General features: G+C 35.6%; 1 protein-coding gene across 2 annotated transcripts in view; it reads right to left on the bottom strand.

Annotated features, from left to right (window-relative positions):
• The window catches only part of SppL (signal peptide peptidase-like protein), a 280619-nt gene that overhangs the window by 149292 nt on the left and 111934 nt on the right, over positions 1 to 19393 (bottom strand). The window contains exons 5-6 of one of the 2 annotated variants that reach the window (XM_090384387.1): positions 17825 to 17907; positions 15642 to 15646 (exon numbers count right to left, since the gene is read on the bottom strand). In XM_090384387.1, coding sequence (XP_090240513.1) covers positions 15642 to 15646; positions 17825 to 17907 — 88 coding nt within the window. The remainder of the gene's footprint in view (positions 1 to 15641; positions 15647 to 17824; positions 17908 to 19393) is intronic. The other variant, XM_090384379.1, reaches the window with a different exon arrangement.

Raw genomic sequence — 19393 nt, 5'->3', positions numbered from 1 at the left:
ATATCAAATGGACCCCTGAGCAGTGGAAGTCAGTTATTTTCTTGGATGAGAAGAAATTCAACCTGCATGGCTCTGATGGGAGACAAACGATTTGCTGCAGATGGTGAAGAATACCATCCAGACTGTACGGTGTCTACAGTGAAATTCCCTACCACCCAAATGATATGGGGGTGCATTTCGTATCACAGAGTAAGTCACCTGCAGTTTATAAAAGGTTCCATAAATGCCAATGGATAACTGCCTATATTGGAAGGCAAATTGCTGCCAACCATTACAGACCATTTCAACCTGCCAAGCAACTGCATCTTTCAGGACTCTGCTCCTTGTCATCAGGCAAAAAGTGTAAGTAGGCACTAGTACTTGAGCTTCATTTCTCCATTAGAGGTTCGACAGTAATGTGTTTACATTTGTTACAGGTGAAAAAATGGTTGGAAGATCAGTCCATTACAACTCTTAGCTGGCCAGGAAACAGCCCAAACCTGAACCCTATAGAGAACTGTTGGCATCGTGTGAAATCTGCAGTTGCCAGAAAGAAACCAAAGACCCTTCGTGAACTTCAGGAAGCCATAATTTGTGTTTGGAACCACGAACCATCAGTTGATTATCTTCAGAAATTGATCTTGTCAATGCCTCAATGGTGTGCTGCTGTCATCAGGGCCAAAGGCGGTTTAACTAAATATTAGTTTGCACCTGGTGAAATTTTCATTTTGTTTTCCATCGAACCCTACTTTTGTCTGGTCCCCCAGTAACCTTAATTTTAAGCCTACTTTGAAAATTTCCCCCCTGAAAAAAAAAAAACTAATAATTTTCATAATTTCTACTCAATTTACAAAACTGAAACTCTCAATATACATAAACAGAAGTATATTCTTTGATTTCCTACCTTTAAATTGCAGCAAAAACTATTAATTCACTTGAAAACAGCAAAAATGTACGATCACATATCAATTTATGAAATTATGACCTCCAAAAACTACGGCAAATCTTTTTATCATATTACGAGTTATGACATTCGTTCAAATTTTGCGTGTCATCTCGGCACTGCTGGCTAAAACGAATCAACACACGCAGAGATATAATTGACTGGTCAAGCTTACGTCATTAGCGTTACCAAGGTGGTCCAAGGAGAGTGTAAAAATGTAAGCAACTTTCTTGGAAAACAAACAGTTGAGCATCATTACTTGCAAACAATATTTTGCATCGCTCTATCACAACATTTTGCTTTACTGCTTTTAGTAATTGTACGAAAGAATTGCAAAAAATTGTTTTTGAAAAACAAAAATATCTTATTTTCTTTCTTCAGTATGTATTGTATCTACTAACAAAAAAAAAAAAAAAAAAAAAAAAAGGGAAATTCATCTATTGGAAGCCACAGTAGAAACGGAAGAGAGAGAAAAAAAAAAAAAAAAAACTGATCACTACAATGCGCATTTCATAAAAAAAAAAGTTTGCTTTATTGTACAGTCGGTCCTCGTATAACACGTGTTTACATTACACGAATTCGATCATACACGATTTATAAATAGGGGAACGTTATCTTATATAACACGAACTGAATTCGCTTATGCACAATTTGCCTTTGTGTTGACAAGAAATGGCAGTCGAACGCGGAATCACCCCAACCGAACGCAACACGATAGGAATGAAGAAGATTCTGAAAATGTATTTATGTGTTTTATATTAGTGAAGGGGAAACACATTTCACCATAATAACGTAAAAACCAACACAATTCCAGCTATCGGTATAATCGCAAATGCAATTAGATGGAGTTTACTACCAGTTTATAACAGATTCCACTAGCAGAAACGCAACTGGAAATTGTTTTTATTGTTTTATGGTAGTAACCCCCAGAAATGTGCTTTAGTAAAATGTGGGGTGTTAATAGTGTATCTCGGCCTTTACGGTGTTTATTCAGTTGCTATACGCGCGCATCTTTGTTTATGTGTATTAAGCGTGCCTCCTCGTTTTGTAATTGCGCTTTATTCCCTAAAAATTAGTAAAATACTTAAAAGGTGTGAAAAGGAAGCGTCCTGGTGAAGACACTGCAGATTCAGAGAGAAAAAAAAAAGCAATATCAATAAACAGAGGCAGACTGGATCAAAAATTCTTACCCGGGAAAATTTATAGTGGCCTCATACTACGGTTTATGGCCAAAATTACACCGGCCTTCGGCCCACTAGAGTTTCCCTGGTAAGGCTTATGGCCAGTCCACCTCTGTCGATAGAGAAAAAAATATGAAATTTGAAACGCTTTGAGCGAAATGAAAGACCATGTGATATTGCACGTGCTACAGACCTAAATGAGGCAATGCCGAGAATTACAAAGAATGCGGAGAAAACAAAAACAACTTTCATAGCGGGAACAACTCAAAGTGTAATTAAAATCCATTAGATTAAGACAAAGAATTGGAAGAGATGGAACGGCTGTCATCTGTTTGGATAGAAAATCAAACAAAAAACAAGTTTGCTTACGATAGAAGCAAAAGCATTAACAATATTTTATTACGTAATAGGCGTAATAAAATACGTAAGAATTTTATTACAACTTACGTATTACAATTTATACTTATGTATTATAAAATACATAAGTATTTTATTACGACTTTTTTATTTAATATAATAAATTTTTTACGAATAAAATACGTATTTTATTCGTAACAAACACTTTTTTAGTATTAAAATATACTAAAAACACTTTATTATAATATAATAAATAATAAAAAATATTTATTATTTATTATATTATAATAAAAAATATATATTATATTTTTTATTACGTATTTTAATCGTTATAAAATACATAAGTATTTTATAACAATTAAAATTACCCGATTATTTATTGTGTTTGGTAATGTTTTGGTTCCAAATGTGTGTTCAATCTTGGTTGGTCGGCACCTAACCCCACTTTTCCCATAGGGCCTGTTGTTTGTATTGCACGATTTTGCATTGCACGAGGGTTTCTAGGAACACAACTATCGTGCTATACGAGGACAGACTGTAATTGTTTTTAGAGGACTATATCGGAACAGCAGTTTCCTGGATGTATATTTGATCTTAAGAAATTTCAAGAAAATATTTCTATTCATAGGTGTTATAAACTTCGAAAACTTATGTCGAAGGAACTTCGCATGCATCTCACCTGGTGCACAAACAAAAAAAAATACCCTACGAGTAACAGATTGTTTTCACAATCCGTTACTCATCTCGTAGTAACAGATTGGGAAATTGTAAATAACTGTTACCGAATACTTCGTTATTTCCTTGATATGCATTTGATACCATCGAAAAATTTTGAGGGAAAAACTGAATTTTTCATAATCACACGCCCGAAAAATTCACCATAAAGTGTCATACGTTTGGATTCACCATAAAGTGTCATATGCCTGAACTTCATTCTGAGCTGCAAATATAATTTCACTTCTCTTACACTGACAAAGTAGCTGTTTACTTAATGAAGGAAAATAGGGTTCGTTTTCCTGAAATTTCCAGTTTCTTTCAATCACTTGGGGAAGAAAACTCCTTAGGGGAGGGAGGTCACCTTTCTAGTCCAACCCTAAAGGAAAGAGACAGAGAAAGAAAAAAAAATACTCTTTTGGTGGGAGGAAGGTCAGGAGATTGTCAAAGGTCCAGAGCTGTAACTTTCATCACAGATGCTGAAGTTCTAGTAAGTCAGTTTCATTGCGGATGCGAAAGTTCTAATAAGTCAGATTCATCTTAGGATGCCTAAGTTCGGATAAGTCCGATTTTTGTCCATTGCACATTTGATAAAAAAAACCACTCTGCTTTATTGTAATAAATAAATAAATAATTGTTTTACGGAACAATATTTTGCATTATAGCTGTAAGTCAGCTTCATCCTGGATGCTGAAGTTCCAATAAGTTCGATTTTTGTCCAGTGTGCAATTTCACAAAAAAACACCTCGCTTTTTTGTAATTGTTTTCAGGAACAATATTTTGCTATAATCCCTCCGGAAATATTAGCAAGCGAACTGCATTATAAATTTCAAACATCGCTGTATAGCTTGTCCTTGACTACAGTTACTTTCTTTCGAGCGACTGCATGTTTTTGCCTTGTACAGATGTTTTATTGTGCATACTTCCTTCCAGTCAGTAAAATCGTCAGCAGTCGTCCTTTATTGTACCTAAAGTAATTTGTTATGTTGGGGGAAATGGTTTTTGCTCCTAATTGATGTAGAACTTTCAAATTTTTGCAAAGTGGATTTTCTGAACACAATGTAAATTAGAAGGCCAGTAAAAGAGTTGATAATTGGTGCCATTGGTGGGCAGCATTCTGACAAACAAATTTTCTGTTTATACTCCGGGATGACCACAAGGTCAGAGGAGATCCCAAGACACAGAGAGAGAGAGAGAATACAAGAAACAGCACCACATTTATCAGTCACTGACTAAAAAATGAACAGCAAATGCTTAGAAAATGGTACTCACCTTGTATAAATCTGCAAGAAATTTTTTGGTAGATGGTGGCCAAATTTGGTTGGAAGAAGCATTAAAAAGAACAAGGCGGGGTGAAAAGAATGGGGTGAAAATATTTTAAACAGATTTTAAAATGAGCGCAAGGAAGTAGAAATGCAGATCTCCAATCCTTGGTTGTCATAAAGAGATTAAAAGAAGTGAATGAAAAAATGAAAAAATGAAAAAAGAGAGAATACCGGTGGTGCCAATAGTTGTTACAAGGGACTTTCATTGAATAAACTGTCATCAGTTGGCAAAAGGGGGAGAAGTGAGCGCATGTTGTATTTAAAGTTTATCTATACTCTCGTGATGCACTTTTTGACACGTGGGAATTTTAGCCGTGAGAGGTTCCAAGCCAGTGAAAGGTTGAAGGGAAGTTTAGCGTTAATAATGTTGAGATCGGAATGGTGCCGGTACCATTCGATGGTGAGGGCTTCATATTGAAGAATTCTGTAGCTCGATCTAAGTTTAATAATAGTGATGGCAGAGTCAACAAGGGGGATGTGGTTGTGGGTTTCAGCATGGGTTGTTAACTCAGTGTAGGACTGACCTGTCCTGAAACTGTTGAAGTGGTAGTATGCGCGGGTATTGGAAGTTGTGGAGGAACCGAATTTGGTGGTAGTGCTGCCGATGTAACAGGTGTCACAGTTTGGTTGGCATTTTATGAGATATATTATATTATTGAGATCATTGATGGGATATTTGTGTGTATCTTTATAAGAATTAAATAGGGAACCTAGTTTATTGTAAGTAGAGAAGGTGAGGGAGATGTCGGTATCTTTGAATGTATGTCAGAATTGTGCTGCGAGTTCACTACGGTAAGGGAGAACTATGCGAGTATTTGTCTTGTTACTGTGTCTGGTGGGGTTATTAATACTGTTTTTAATGGTGGATATTGTGTGTTGGATGAGTTGAGGGGGGGTAGCTCCTGGCTATGAATTTATCAGTAAGGTATTGAAGTTCATTGTGTAGATCGTTTTGTGAAGAGCTGAATTTGATAGCGTTGTAGATTTGGTTGTGTAGGATGGCTGTTTTGGTACTAAGGGGATGATGTGAAGTGAAATGTAGATATTTACCGGTGTGCGTGTTTTTATTGAAAATCTTGGTATTTAAATTTGTGTGTTGTATAAATAGTGAGATTAGAAAAATTAATCTGGTTGTCCGTTGCGATTTTGAGGGTAAGGTTTAGCCTGTCATGTATTGTATTGAATTTTAAAAAAATATTGTCTATGGTTGTTCTGTTGCCTATTATTAGGATATCATCGGCGTAGCGGATGTATAATTTAATTTCAGAAGGGAAAGGTTGTAAAATTTGGTTTTCAATAGTGGTGAGATAAATTTCAGAAAGGGGGACAGAAATACCTAAACCCATTGGTAAACCAAATGTTTGTCGATAAATTTTATAATTGAATCTAAAGTATCTAGCGTCTAGTAAAAGAGTGGTAAGTTCAAGGATGTGGTCAACTGAAAGAGAGGTACGTTTCGTTAAAGTGTCATCAGCTGTAATGCTTGTAGGATGAAAGGGATATGCACATTAGTGTATAGGGATATGACGTCAAAAGAAGCTAATACGTCTTCGTCAGATATGGTGGTGTTGCTGATTTTTTGGAATGCTTGGTTGGTATTATTAATTTTGAATGTAGAGAATCGAGTGAGTGGGGATATAATTTTGACAAGGAAGGTGGATAAATTAGCAAAAGCTGATCTACTAAAAGAAACGATAGGTCTTAGTGGGTGGCCAGGTTTATGTAACTTGGTTATTCCGAACATGTGTGGCAGAATGTTGTTGCGAATACCTATCTGTTGTAATGTAAAAAGGTTGATTTCTTTGTTCTGTCTGAGTTTTCTGAGAATTGTGTCAAGTTTATTTTTAAGTTTTGTAATGTTGTGGTTGCTGTCATTTGTATATGTATCTTGGTTGGCTAAAATTAACTCCATTTTTTCTGTGTAGGTGTTCTTGTCCAGGATAACAATTGTGTCTCCTTTGTCAGCTTTTTGGATGATGATATTTGGGGTTTTGCTTAGTCTTTGTAAATCCGAGAGTTGTTGTTTTTTTATGTTAGGGAGGGATGTGAGTTTAGAATTTATTATCCTGTTAGACTGGTGTATAAGTCGCCACTTATCGGGATGTTGATCGAGTTTAGACTGGAGTTCGATTATACAATCTTTTATTGGATAGTGTTGTTCTTTAATGGTAAAATTGAAGCCAAATTCTAGGCCAGAGAGTTTGGAAGGGGTGAAGGATTTAGAAGAGAGGTTAATGGTGTGGATTTTTTTTGGGGGGGGGGGGGGTTGGATGTGAGTGTGTTCCATTTTTTGGTGTGTTTTTGTGCTATGTGTTGGATGGTGACGTTGATATGTATATTGTTGTGGTTAATATATTCAATCCAAGCATCTGGTGGCATGTCTCTTTTGAGAAAGAATCGTAATTGGTGTATACAGTTTAAAAGTTGGTGTTTTTTGTTAAATCTTTTCTTAAGTTCTTCATATATGATCACGATGGACGTGCGGTGTATGATATGTGGGTATTTTTTAGTTATTTTTGGGAAAAATGCGGGCGAATTTGGGGATGATGTTGTGATATAAGCATTTTTGTAGCATTTCTCCAACAAATTTTGTGCAATTTGTTGGAGAAATATTTGATAAGCGCTTTGGAGAGTTGTATTTTCCTATCAGGCATGTCTAAGGGCATCAAAGATGAGATTAGAAATATATAAAAGGTATTGACCCAGTGCAGATAAGGTGTTGATTATGACGTTAAAATATCTTACAAGTTTGACAATAGTGAAATTATAGTAATCTTATAATACTGTGATAAATCTGACTAAAAAATGAATAGCAAATGCTTAGAAAACGGTACTCACCTTGTACAAATCTGCAATAAATTTTTTGGTAAATGGTGGCTAAATTTAGGTTGGAAGAAGCATTAAAAAGAACTAAGGCGGGGAATGGGGTGAAAATATTTTAAACAGATTTTAGTTCTTTTAAAGAACCCGCCTTAGTTCTTTTTAATGCTTCTTCCAACCTAAATTTAGCCACCATCTACCAAAAAATTTATTGCAGATTTATACAAGTTGAGTACCGTTTTCTAAGCATTTGCTATTCATTTTTTAGTCAGCTTTATCGCGGTATTATAAGATTACTATAATTTTACTATTGTCAGTCACTGACTTGATTGTGTGAAATTGCACATCTGCCAAAAACCACAGTAAAACAAGAGAAGTGACAGGGAGTAAATCTATTTTTCAGCAGGGTATATCTTTTTATTACAGCTCAGAACAGCATATGACCGTGAATTTATTCAGCTTCTCTACTAAAACAGAATACATCCCTTTGTGATAACATCAAAGCATAACAAGCAAATATTTTCTAACAATACTTTTTGAGCAGCCGTTAGTCGTAATCTGTTAGCTTTGTATTGTTAGAAAATATTGCAGTTTTGTGAAGAATACACATTTCAAGAAACAATCCATTCGTTATTCATAGCAGATAATTTTTTTCTTCTTTTGCACACCAGTTTTCAAAGTTTATAACGCAGCCATAAATAGAAATATTTTCTTGAAATTTTGTTAGAAGATCAAATATACAGCCAGGAAACTGCTGTTTCAATGTTGTTCCCTAAAAACAATTACAATAGAGCAAACTTTTTTTTTTATGAAATGAGCATTGCAGTGTTATCAGTTTTACACCAGTTTTTTCCATTTCCAATAGATGAATTTCCTTGATTTTCCGTTAGTAGGTGCAATACACATTGAAGAAAGGAAATATGATCTTTTCGCCTTTCAGAAACAGTTGTTGCTACTGTTTCGCTTTATTGCTTCTTATGTCAACTAACAGTAGCTTGCGTTTGCCTTTTGTTCGTTTTCTTTGCCTTCTCGATATAGCTGTACAGGGGACTGCTGTGATGTAATTCTAGCTGGTTCCCGCGCTCCGCTCCATGTAAACAATTTCGCTCTGTAAACAGAAACTCCCGCTCCAAAACAAACAAACGAATCAAGTATTGTGTTTCATAAGCCCTAGGCTAGTTAGGATGGGGGGAAAAAAATAACTGAAAAAGGCCTTAAAAAAATGCGCACTTGATGTCACATTTTTGTTTGCGTAAAATTCAATAGAAATTTTTGAAAATTGAAGTGGAAAAATCGAAGAAAACAGTTCTGGCTTCACCTATAGCGAATTTCAGCTGTGTCCATAAAGTAAAAATTATAGAATTTATTAGTTGAACTTTGACTTGGATCCACTGGACCCAAGCGAATAAAAATACAGTTAAAATGACATACTGGAGCAAATTGAGGCTTCTGATAATACCTCAGCCGTAATTGTCATGTTTATCAAAACTGTTGTATAAAGGTTGCAAATGTTCATTTTGGAATATTTTGAGAGCACTTGTCAAATATTACTTGGCTTTGCCTTAATATTTCTATTTGTGATGCTAGTCACTAATGTCACTAGTCACACCATCGAGAAAAAGGGTTAGAAATACAAAATTCCTAGGTGATGCACTTTCTTTGAACACCAGTGTATATGTGCATAGGGTCGACATTTTCAACACTTATTATAATTAATAATATGTGTATAAAGCATTTTAATAAATACTTTCAAAGTTTTAAATTTGCATTATTTTAACTTCTGCATATAGAGTTTTATTATAAATAGATAATCTCGTATAATTAACAGTTCACAGATCTAGACCAAATCTTGAGGTCTATGTACTATTTGAAATAATGAGAATCATTCAAGTGAGTGAAAATCCTAGGGGAATCAGACTACTGTAAAATAAGATGCCATAATGATCTCAAAGACATGTTTTTTAGAAAAGCTACTGAGGTTAAAAGAGGGCAAAGCTCCAAGGAAGAAGGGTGCGTACTCAGTTATAAGTAAAAAGGATGAAGATGAGTGTATCAAACCATTGGGAATGTTACTGAGAGCATCATTAGACTTCAGATAGATTCCCATCAACTGGAGAAGTAATAATGCCTCCTTAATACACAAAAAGTGGCAATAAAGAGGAGTTGAGTAATTATAGGCCAGGTGAGTGGCCTTTTTGTTAGATAAGTTAATGGGGGTCTATTGTTAAGATACAATTCAGGATCATCTCAACATCTTGGACATGTGTGCATTAAGGGGAGATCATGTCTGACCAATCTGGTAAATTATTATGACTCATTAAACAGTTGAATGCACATAACAATTCTGATATTATATACATAGATTTTAGTAAAGTTCACCATCATTCATGGAAGGCTACTATATAAATTAGAGAAAACTGAGATTACTGGTAAGATCTTATGCTGGATCACAGGTGGCTAAAAAATAGGAGATAAAGGGTTCTCAAAAGTGGTCAGTCTTCAGAGGGTGTCAGTGTCACAAGCGGGGTTCCTTCAGTGCTTGGTGTCAGGTCCTCTCCGATTTTTAATTTTCATAAATGGTATAAATGAGAGTATGGGAGCAAGGGAGGCTGTCAAAGTTTGCTGATGATCTGAAGGTGGGAAGGGTGGTTGACAACCTGAGCCAGGCCATGATGCTTCAAAAAGAATTAGTTGGCTGGATATGTAGTCCAAAAAAATGGCAAGTAAAGTACAATGCTTCTAAATGTAAGTTTATATATTCCAGTAACAGAAATCTTGAGCTACATATAATTCTGGAAAAAAGGAGTTAAAAGTGATTCAAGACAAAGAAAGAATTAAGTGTTGTAATTCAAACCTAATATGTTATTTTCCATGCAATTTTGGTTGGTTGGTTTGGACTTTATTGGCGCATTGGAAACTATGGCTATAATGCACCAAAACCATATCACCCCATGCAATGTAAACAGGTGGCTAAAGCACACAGTGTCCTGTCCATGATTTACAGAACCACTGCTAGTGTGGAGAAGTGCATCATTATCCCCCTCTATACAAGATAATGGTTAGACTGCATTTGGAGTATAAATCATTTTTTATATGTGCAAATCAAATCAATGCACATATAAAAAATGATTTAGAAGATACAGAATGCAAAGTTGACAACCAGACATCTAAGAGGAGTATAAAGCACTGAAGGAACTGAGCAAAATGAATGAGGGAGGTCTGTTCTCCCTCACAGGTAAGACAGGAACTAGGGAACTCAAATATTAAATACCAAGGAAGAACAGAGATCTCATGAAATCCATCTATGGACAGCAGGTTGTCAAAAACTGGAATAAGTTGCCTCCCATAGTGGTAGAGGTGAGTCTGACTAAATGCAAAGCAAAATTATATGGCTACCATGTTAGAATAGAAACAGTATGAATATTCTGTTTTGTTTATTATTTTATTTTATATTATTATTCATTTAAATTTTATTTATTTTTTATTTTATTTATTTTTTTTTGGCCAATACAAAAATAAGCACACTTCCTAGCATTATTTGCCCTTATTAGTACTTTTCTGGTGGCCGATTTTTTTTAATGAAAATTTAGTACATAAATTCTTTAAAATATTAATGTGTTAAATTATCAATATGTTTATAATTATTGCCCACCACCAGAGTAAAATTACTGTCAAAAATCAAATCAGAATTTTTAAAAAATTCCCAAAAAAAATTAGCCACATATAAAATTACAACTCTAATCTATTTATGCATTATTTGATTCAGTATTATCACATTCCTGATCTGTTATGGAAGAATTTCATCGAAATTCTTCAATTTTGGTAGTTATAAGTCCAAATTGGATAAACTGAATTTAACAGGCACGATCTTCTCTTCTGATTTTCAAACTAATTTCTAATCAATTCTAATTTCATGCTAACTGTTCGTCAATTAGCTAGAAACAAAAGGCCTACAACTTCTCAGCCTTCAGCCCACGGTACTAAGTATAAGTATAAGTTCTTATAACTTTCATATTTGAGTTGACATAAATAAATAACCATTAGAAATGTTTTTCAGATTATCATTAGATATATGGATGTATCTAATGATACATCTAATGATACGTATCTAATGATTGCTGACAGTTAAAAGTCAATCAATCCTAATCAGATCACAAGTGGTCAAAAATTGGCTTTTGAAGTTGGAGTGCCAAGAGCAAGGTACATTGACTGAGAAGTGGTCCTCTTTAAATTTTGTAAACCACTGAAAAGTCTTTGAATGACATATAGGATCTTCTTCAAAAGCTGTTTAACATTTTGTGGGTTTCTAATTCCACTTTTCTATAATTTGCATTAAATTTTCATTACATTTTCATTTTAAAGTATGATAAAACATATAAAACAACTTACATTCAATATACACTAATTCATATTGACTGAAAATAAACAGCTGATTCATGAATACTATGCCAAGATGAGTAGTGAACGTGTTGTATTGCACTGCTGACGAGGCTAGGGCACTGCTGACAAGGCTAGTGGGAGCCAGACGTGTTCAAAGCCGCTAAGTGGATTTTTCTTATTTTTTGATTTGAAATTATTGTTTTTCTAAAACTTTTGATTTAAATTTAGTAGTATAGCATTATTTTGTGATTTTCTGATTAATCTGGTATATTTATTCTTTACTCGGCCTTGTAATTGCATAAAAGTATCGGTAAGGGTATCAAATCCACGTGTTACAAGTTGCAACTCCGCTGAACGAGAAGTTTTTAGCAATATTTAACCGCTTTATTGAATATTTTTTACATCAAATTATATTCTGTAAGTAGCTTAGACCTAGTAAGGATCGTAAGTTATTCTGAATTGAGACAGCGAGGTTTGAAAGTTAATTAATACTTAAGTGTCCGTAGATTTACCGTTTGTAATTGCTGCCTTTGTCATACGATACGTTATATACCGAACTAGATAGCGTTAGTATAGTATAGGTTATAATTTTGTCAGCTGATCGGTAGAATCTATTAAACTTGTTGAACTTCTTTGTCAATTAAATTGTACTTTTAACTAAATACATATAACGACTTAGATTACAAACATAACATAATTAATTAATACATAACTGATACGGAAGTTATATAAAGGGAACTCATAGATAATTAATACTTGACACTGAAAAATATATATACCGTTATAACTGTGTTGGGATACAAGTTTAGGGTTATAATTTTGAACTGAAATTGAAATTTTATTGAAATTAATAGAAATCATGACTCAGACCAGAGCAGCAAAGCAAAAGGCTCAACCTAATTGAAGTGCTGTGGCTCAGAGGAGAACTGAGGGGGGGCAGTTGCCTTCTGAATCACAGCCTTTTAAAATGCATTGATTGCATGATGTTTGTGGAGCATTCAGGTAAGGGACATGATATTGCCATGGGGGATGTCTTTGTGTGTGCGCGCGATGCAAGGAGTGTATCGAAATCAGGCAACAACTCAGCGTTGTTATGGGCCAATATGAGAGCTTGAAGGACAGGGTGGATGCCCTCGAAGGAACTAAATTGAGGGACCCATCAAGCTCTCAGCTGCCCACATCAACGCCAGAGCTTGCACTTGGTCATCATGGAACACAGCGGCAACCCCCAAAGCAGAATGCGCTGGTCCCACAGGAACTGGTAATTGTTGGTGACTCTATTGTCAGGGAAATGGGGAACATGCTTTGTAAAAAGGATAGGTGGAACAGGACCAGGGTATGTCTGCCAGGGGCAAAGGTTGATGATGTTGTAGAGCGGATATCATATTTTAAGGGCACAAAAGGTGATATAGTTGTACACGTTGGCACTAATGATATCAAGAGTAGGAGACCGGCAGAATTACTAAACAAGTACAGGTCACTGTTGAAAAAAAGCCGTGATGTAGGGTTGAAATTAAAATGTCTGCAATTCTGTCCAGACACGATAGGAGGGAGTATATGATGAGAGCCTTGTCGATCAATTCGGCCCTGAAAAGATTGTGCAAGGCTCAAGGGGTAGAATTTTTTTCAGCCTGGACTGTACTTGTTAACAAGAGAGACTGCTTCTACAGGGACGGGATACACTTAAATAGAAAAGGTGCAAGAATATTTGCTGATGCTATCGAGGCAGTGTTAGGTGGGTCGGAAAACTGCTAGCTTGGGGGGAGACAAAGACTAATAGATTAACAGTAGCCACTGACACGGGTGAAAGAAATTCTTGAACTGCTTCTATTGGAATGAACAGAAGCCTGAAAAACAAGATGCAGGATATTTCAGAGACTGCTGGGAGTCATTGCGGTACAAGTAAACACACGGGTTGTGTTATGGTAGCTAAGAATAGAAACAGGTGCATGTATACTTGTGTGTACACCAATGCTAGGAGTTTAGTAAATAAATTTGATGAATTTGAGGTATTGCTCAAAACATCAAAAGCAGATATTGTTGGGATTTCAGAGACGTGGTGTCACACAGATATAAGGAATGCAGAACTGGAATTTGGGGAGTACAATGTCTACATAAAGGATAGACGGGATAGGAAGGGAGAAGGGGTTATGCTATTAGTTAAGAAACACATAAAATCCAAGGAAGTGAAGCCAGTCGACATCGCTGGACAGTGCAGTGTCGAGTCAGTTTGGTGTGACATAAGCATTGGGAGATCAAAATCAAAAGTAGGAGTGTGCTATAGGCCTAATGACTCTGATGAGTATAATAAGAAACTGTACAGGGAAATAGAGGGGGCCAGTAAATCAGAGAGTCTTATAATGGGGGATTTTAATTTCCCAGATATTGACTGGAATTTGGGGGCTGATCACTCACACACTAGCAAGGCTTTTGTGTATTTATTGGATGATTGTTTTTCTACATCAGCATGTTCAGGAGGCAACTAGAGGGAGTAATACTCTTGATTTGATTATCAGTAGTGATTCTTCATGCATTAAGAATCTGCAGATAAATGAACCACTAGGTGGCAGTGATCACAATGTGCTGAAGTGGGATTTACTCAAAGAGGTAACTACCATTAGGGGTAAAGGGAAGGGTTATTGCTTTCGTAAAGGCGACTACGACGGACTGAGACAGTATTTAAATTCTATGCAGTGGGATCAACTGATGATGTTGCCAAAAGCAAATTCAAAATGGGAAGCATTCAAAGAACTTGAAAGCTACTTGGAAGCTACTAGGCTTTACATACCAACTAAGAAATATTGTTCAAGGTTTAGGCCTAAATGGATGTCAGATGAACTAATGAGACATATGGCAGAGAAGAAAAATGCATGGGATACATACAAATTAACACGTGACAAAGAAGCCTATGATAGATACAAGTTGATCTGTAACCAAGTTACAAAGGAGGTTAGGCAGGCGAAGGCAGATTACGAGAAATCTTTAGCAAGGGATGCAAAGAGTTCTTTACTTATGTAAACTCTAGAAGGAAGGGGATGAATCAGATTGGTCCACTTGATATCGATGGGTCAACTGTTGATGATCCTGCTCAGGTAGCTAACAAACTAAATGAATATTTTGCATCGACATTCACACATGAGGAGTTATTCGGCGAGGGGAATGCCAGAGGTGTATTCAACTCTGGCAGTAAGCTAGAGAGTCTTGTAATAACTGAGAGTAAAGTGGAGGAGAAATTGTTGAAGATAAACACAAGAAAGGCACCTGGGGTGGATGGGATCTATCCAGTTATATTAAAGGAGGAAGCAAAGGAAGTAAGCAAACCGTTAGCCATAATTATGAGGGCTTCCTTGGACTCAGGGGAGATACCCACAGAGATGTGCAAATGTGACCCCAATTCACAAAGGAGGTTCAAAGGCTCACAAGTAATTACAGACCTGTGAGTTTAACTTCTGTTCCAGGAAAATTAATGGAGGCACTGGTTAAAGAAGCACTGCAGGATCATCTAGACAAGACTTCAGTTATAGTTCGGACACAGCATGGTTTTGTTACGGGGAAGTCTTGCCTGACCAATTTGATTGGATACTATGATGCGGTCACAAAACAACTGGATGTAGGGAATAACTTTGATATTATATACTTGGATCTTAGAAAGGCTTTTGATACTGTTGCTCATGGAAGACTGCTGCACAAATTGGAGCAGTGTGGCATTGGAGACAAATTGCTGCTATGGATAAAGGGGTGGTTGAGGGAGAGAAGACAGAGAGTGGTAATCAATGGACACTGCTCATCGTGGACGAATGTTACCAGTGGAGTCCCTCAGGGTTCAGTGTTGAGTCCATTATTGTTTTCTGTATTTATAAATGATATTGATGATGGTATATCAAGCTTAATGTCCAAGTTTGCAGATGATACAAAGGTTGGCAGGGTTGTTAAGGACACTACTGACACTATGCTGCTGCTGCAACAGGATCTGGAAAGGTTGAGCAGATTGGCTGAGAGGTGGCAAATGAAGTTTAACATTGACAAATGTAAAGTACCACATATGGGAAACAGCAACCCCAGAGCAACGTATCAACTCTGTGGTACTACACTGACAGTGGTAGAGAATGAAAGGGACCTGGGGGTGGTTGTGCAGGCAATTTATGAAGTTCTCGGAGCAGTGCAGACGGGCTGCAAGAGTAGCTCATGGTGTATTGTCAATGACATAGGAAAATTTCTAGCAGGGATAAGGAGGTGATTATTCCCTTGTATAAGGCAATGGTCAGGCCACACCTAGAGTACTGTATACAGGTCTGGAGGCCTCATTTCAAGAAGGATGTAGAGATGCTGGAACAAGTACAGAGAAGGGCAACAAGATTAGTGAATGGAACAAAGGGGTGCTCTTATGAAGAAAGGCTTAAGTTTTGCAAATTACAGTGTCTGGAGACTAGGCACCAGCGAGGTGTATAAAGCCTTGAATGGTTTGAGCATGCTCAATGCTGATGGGATTCTTTCTCTTGCTCAGAATAATCACCTGAGAGGGCATAAATTCAAATTGAGGAAAGACAGATGTAAGACAGACGTGCGGAAATTTGCCTTTAGCCAGCGGGTGGTTGGTTGGTGGAATAGACTTCCATCCCTTGTCGTGGAAGTTGATAGTCTAAATAAGTTTAAGGCTCAGCTGGACAGGTATTTCGAACAAACAGAGGGGTGAAGTGGAAGTGTTTTTTTTTTTTTTTTTTTTTTGGCTGATGCTGCATAAGCTTGCTTTCTTGCATCAAATGCCTCTACTAATGCTAATGCTAACAAGTCAACTCACTACAAACTTCAATTTCAAGATACAAAGCTTTTTTTGTACTTGAAATTGTGATACAAAGAAGAATTTTGTTTCCCAAGCTTGAAATTCCCCATCAAAGGTCACAAATTTGAAATCACTGAGGAAGTTATTCAGAATACAATTCAGGAACTATTAGCAATTTCAAAGGAAACTTATCAGGACTCTAATCACACATCATATGTCATCCCTGATTTGCTATCCCCTTTCTATCCACTTTCTGATGAAAGTCATTGAAAAACTCATATAAAAAAACTCATATTGCTTGGGCTTTTCATTCAGTTTTTACAGTTTCATAAGTAAATGTTGTCCAAGAATATGCTAGATTGAAACATATTTAACAACTAGGAGAAGTCTTACAGGCTGTGCTGCAAAATTTCTTCTAGGTGTTACATTGCTTCGTGACATGAGGGTGACCAGAACTCCCCATGCAGTCAGTCATTACCTTCAAACTGCTTACAATAACTGCAACTTGACTCATGTTGTAGAAAGCCCTTTTTGTAAAGTTGCACACAAATAGCTAATTTGTTTTTGAAAAAAGTGGATGACACACAAAATGCTTTTTCCCATAGTATGCTATTTTATTCACGTAATGTTTCCAACCCCCCCCCCCCCCGGACATCAATGAAAATACACTTCTTTCAAGGATTTAAAAATTATAATAATAATAAAAGTAAAATAAAAAATGGAGAGAAAACAGAGATGCAACTGCCTAAAGCTAATAAAAAAAATCAAGGAGAAAGAGACTGTTTCCTACTATGATATTGAAAACCGAAACATCAAACGGAGGGATGCAAGTAAACATGCAGTACAAACATGCAGAAAAAAAAAAAAAAAAGGTTTTGAATATACTATCAATGAACTCAATCAATTATACAGATAAATATATAAAAAAATTTTTTTTTTTTAAATAGATAAAATACTCCTCTGCATTATAATTTTTCTGTCTTGGTAACAAATCTGCTTCTTTACTAGTAAACACAAAAATTAGAAACTTATAATCCATAAAAGATAAGCATGCTTCAAAAAAAGGGTAAACTAATTGCACTTAATTTCATATCACTGACATGTAATCATAATTACAAAAGACTTATAATGAATGAGTCAACAGTGTCCTACTTAAAAACAATGAAATCACTTATACTAATATGATAAGATGTATACAACTCTACCTATCACCGAGAGATTTCTTACTGATTTGTATTGTTTTATATAAATTCATGCTATATTTTTTAAATAACACATAAAACATAAAACTAAAAATAAGCAAAACACACAAAACTAAAGTTAAATTGAAGTTAAACTGGGATACATACTTATTTCCATCTGAACATGGCCTTATAATGTACTGGCACATGGGCAACAGTAAGAATGCTAGTGCTATGGTGGCTATAACTGAGTTGGTGGGGGAAGAGAAAAATATATGATCAGTTTATAAAATAATATGTTCATTTGACTTTAAAGAAAATATGAGTAATCACAACTGATGTAACAGAAAATAAGCACACTAAAATTTTAAACAGACAATATTTACATAGTAAAGTACTTTTATCAGTTACATGTTATTCACAAAGATATCTGTGTAACTTTTTTTAAATACTAAAAGGAAATATTAAATATTTTTTGTTCTATTCTATTCTGTGCTGTAAATTTAGCAACACTGCTTTAATTCGGTGTTAGCAAAACACGTGCTTCAAACATTAAACAACTGACATGCAAAGATATGTTAAAATAATATGCTAAAAATGAAAAAAAATTATAATCTTTATAAAAGATTTACCATTTGCTTTAGTTGAATAAAAAAATATATGAATGTACTCAAGCATTATTTGATTCAAATTTTCTCCAAGGAACATACACAAAATAATAGTAAGGTGTACTTAATTTATGGGTTGGAATAAGTTTGCGAAAACTTCTGAATATAAGAAGCATAAATGTACCCACAGAGGATCAATTCACTGATCATAAAAATTCCTAGTATATCAATCATTAGAGTTCTTCATAATAAGGGGGCTGTTCAATAAAGAATGATCATAATTTTCAAAATAACAGCACCTTCAGGGATTCAAGGTGCCATTATTTCAATTTTTCCATTATCTAGAAGATTTTATTTTTAATGTATTTAATACAGAAATAATGAGGCCAAATAAGAAACAGAGATTAAGAACGCAATTTTATTAACTGCACATAAAAAAACATGATGATCCAATGTTATATTCTGCCATTAATACACTTCTTCTTACACCCCTTTTATTTTCTTTATTACATCAAGTTTAGTCTGCATCTGTAGCACAGTGGTATTGTCACGGTCCTCCCCACACCGGGTGGAAAGGGCCTGGGTTCAAATCCCATCGATGATGCGAGGAACTTTTATAGGTTTTGTTTCACTCCATTGCTGAGTTAGTGGGCCTTAGACGTAGATAGCAAGGTTCCTCAACCCCCCATAAACTGGAGTTTTTTGTTCAGCAAAACAGGCAAATCAAGCAGAGAACACAATTTACAGACACTATGCACATGGGTATATGAATTAACATTCCAGGTGACCCTAATGTAATAGTTTGGATTACATAGAGTTTGTCACTAAGCTTTAATGTTGTTCTTCTTTTCTTCTCTGTTATGAAGTGTATTAACTTTAGGAGCCATAATGAGAGGTTTTTAATTTAAAATAAATGTAAAATAGTGGTATAATCCATGATATCAGTACAGATTTCACTTTCAAAATGGCAAACATAAACAAATACAGTAATCATGACTTGCCGTTTTCTTTTTTGCCACTGCAAGACATCTGTACTGTATGTATGCATCAGATCTCAATGTGCCATTATTAGGTGCCATTATTTCGGCAGTCTTCTCTGTAGGCCTTCCTCAGTGTGATTAATAA

This window comes from Mastigoproctus giganteus, chromosome 1 (genome assembly GCF_048544385.1).
Source record: "Mastigoproctus giganteus isolate SK-2022 chromosome 1, ASM4854438v1, whole genome shotgun sequence".
NCBI lineage: Eukaryota > Metazoa > Arthropoda > Arachnida > Uropygi > Thelyphonidae > Mastigoproctus > Mastigoproctus giganteus.
The sequence above is the reverse complement of the archived record's forward strand: the minus strand, read 5'-3'. Positions and strand labels throughout refer to the sequence as shown.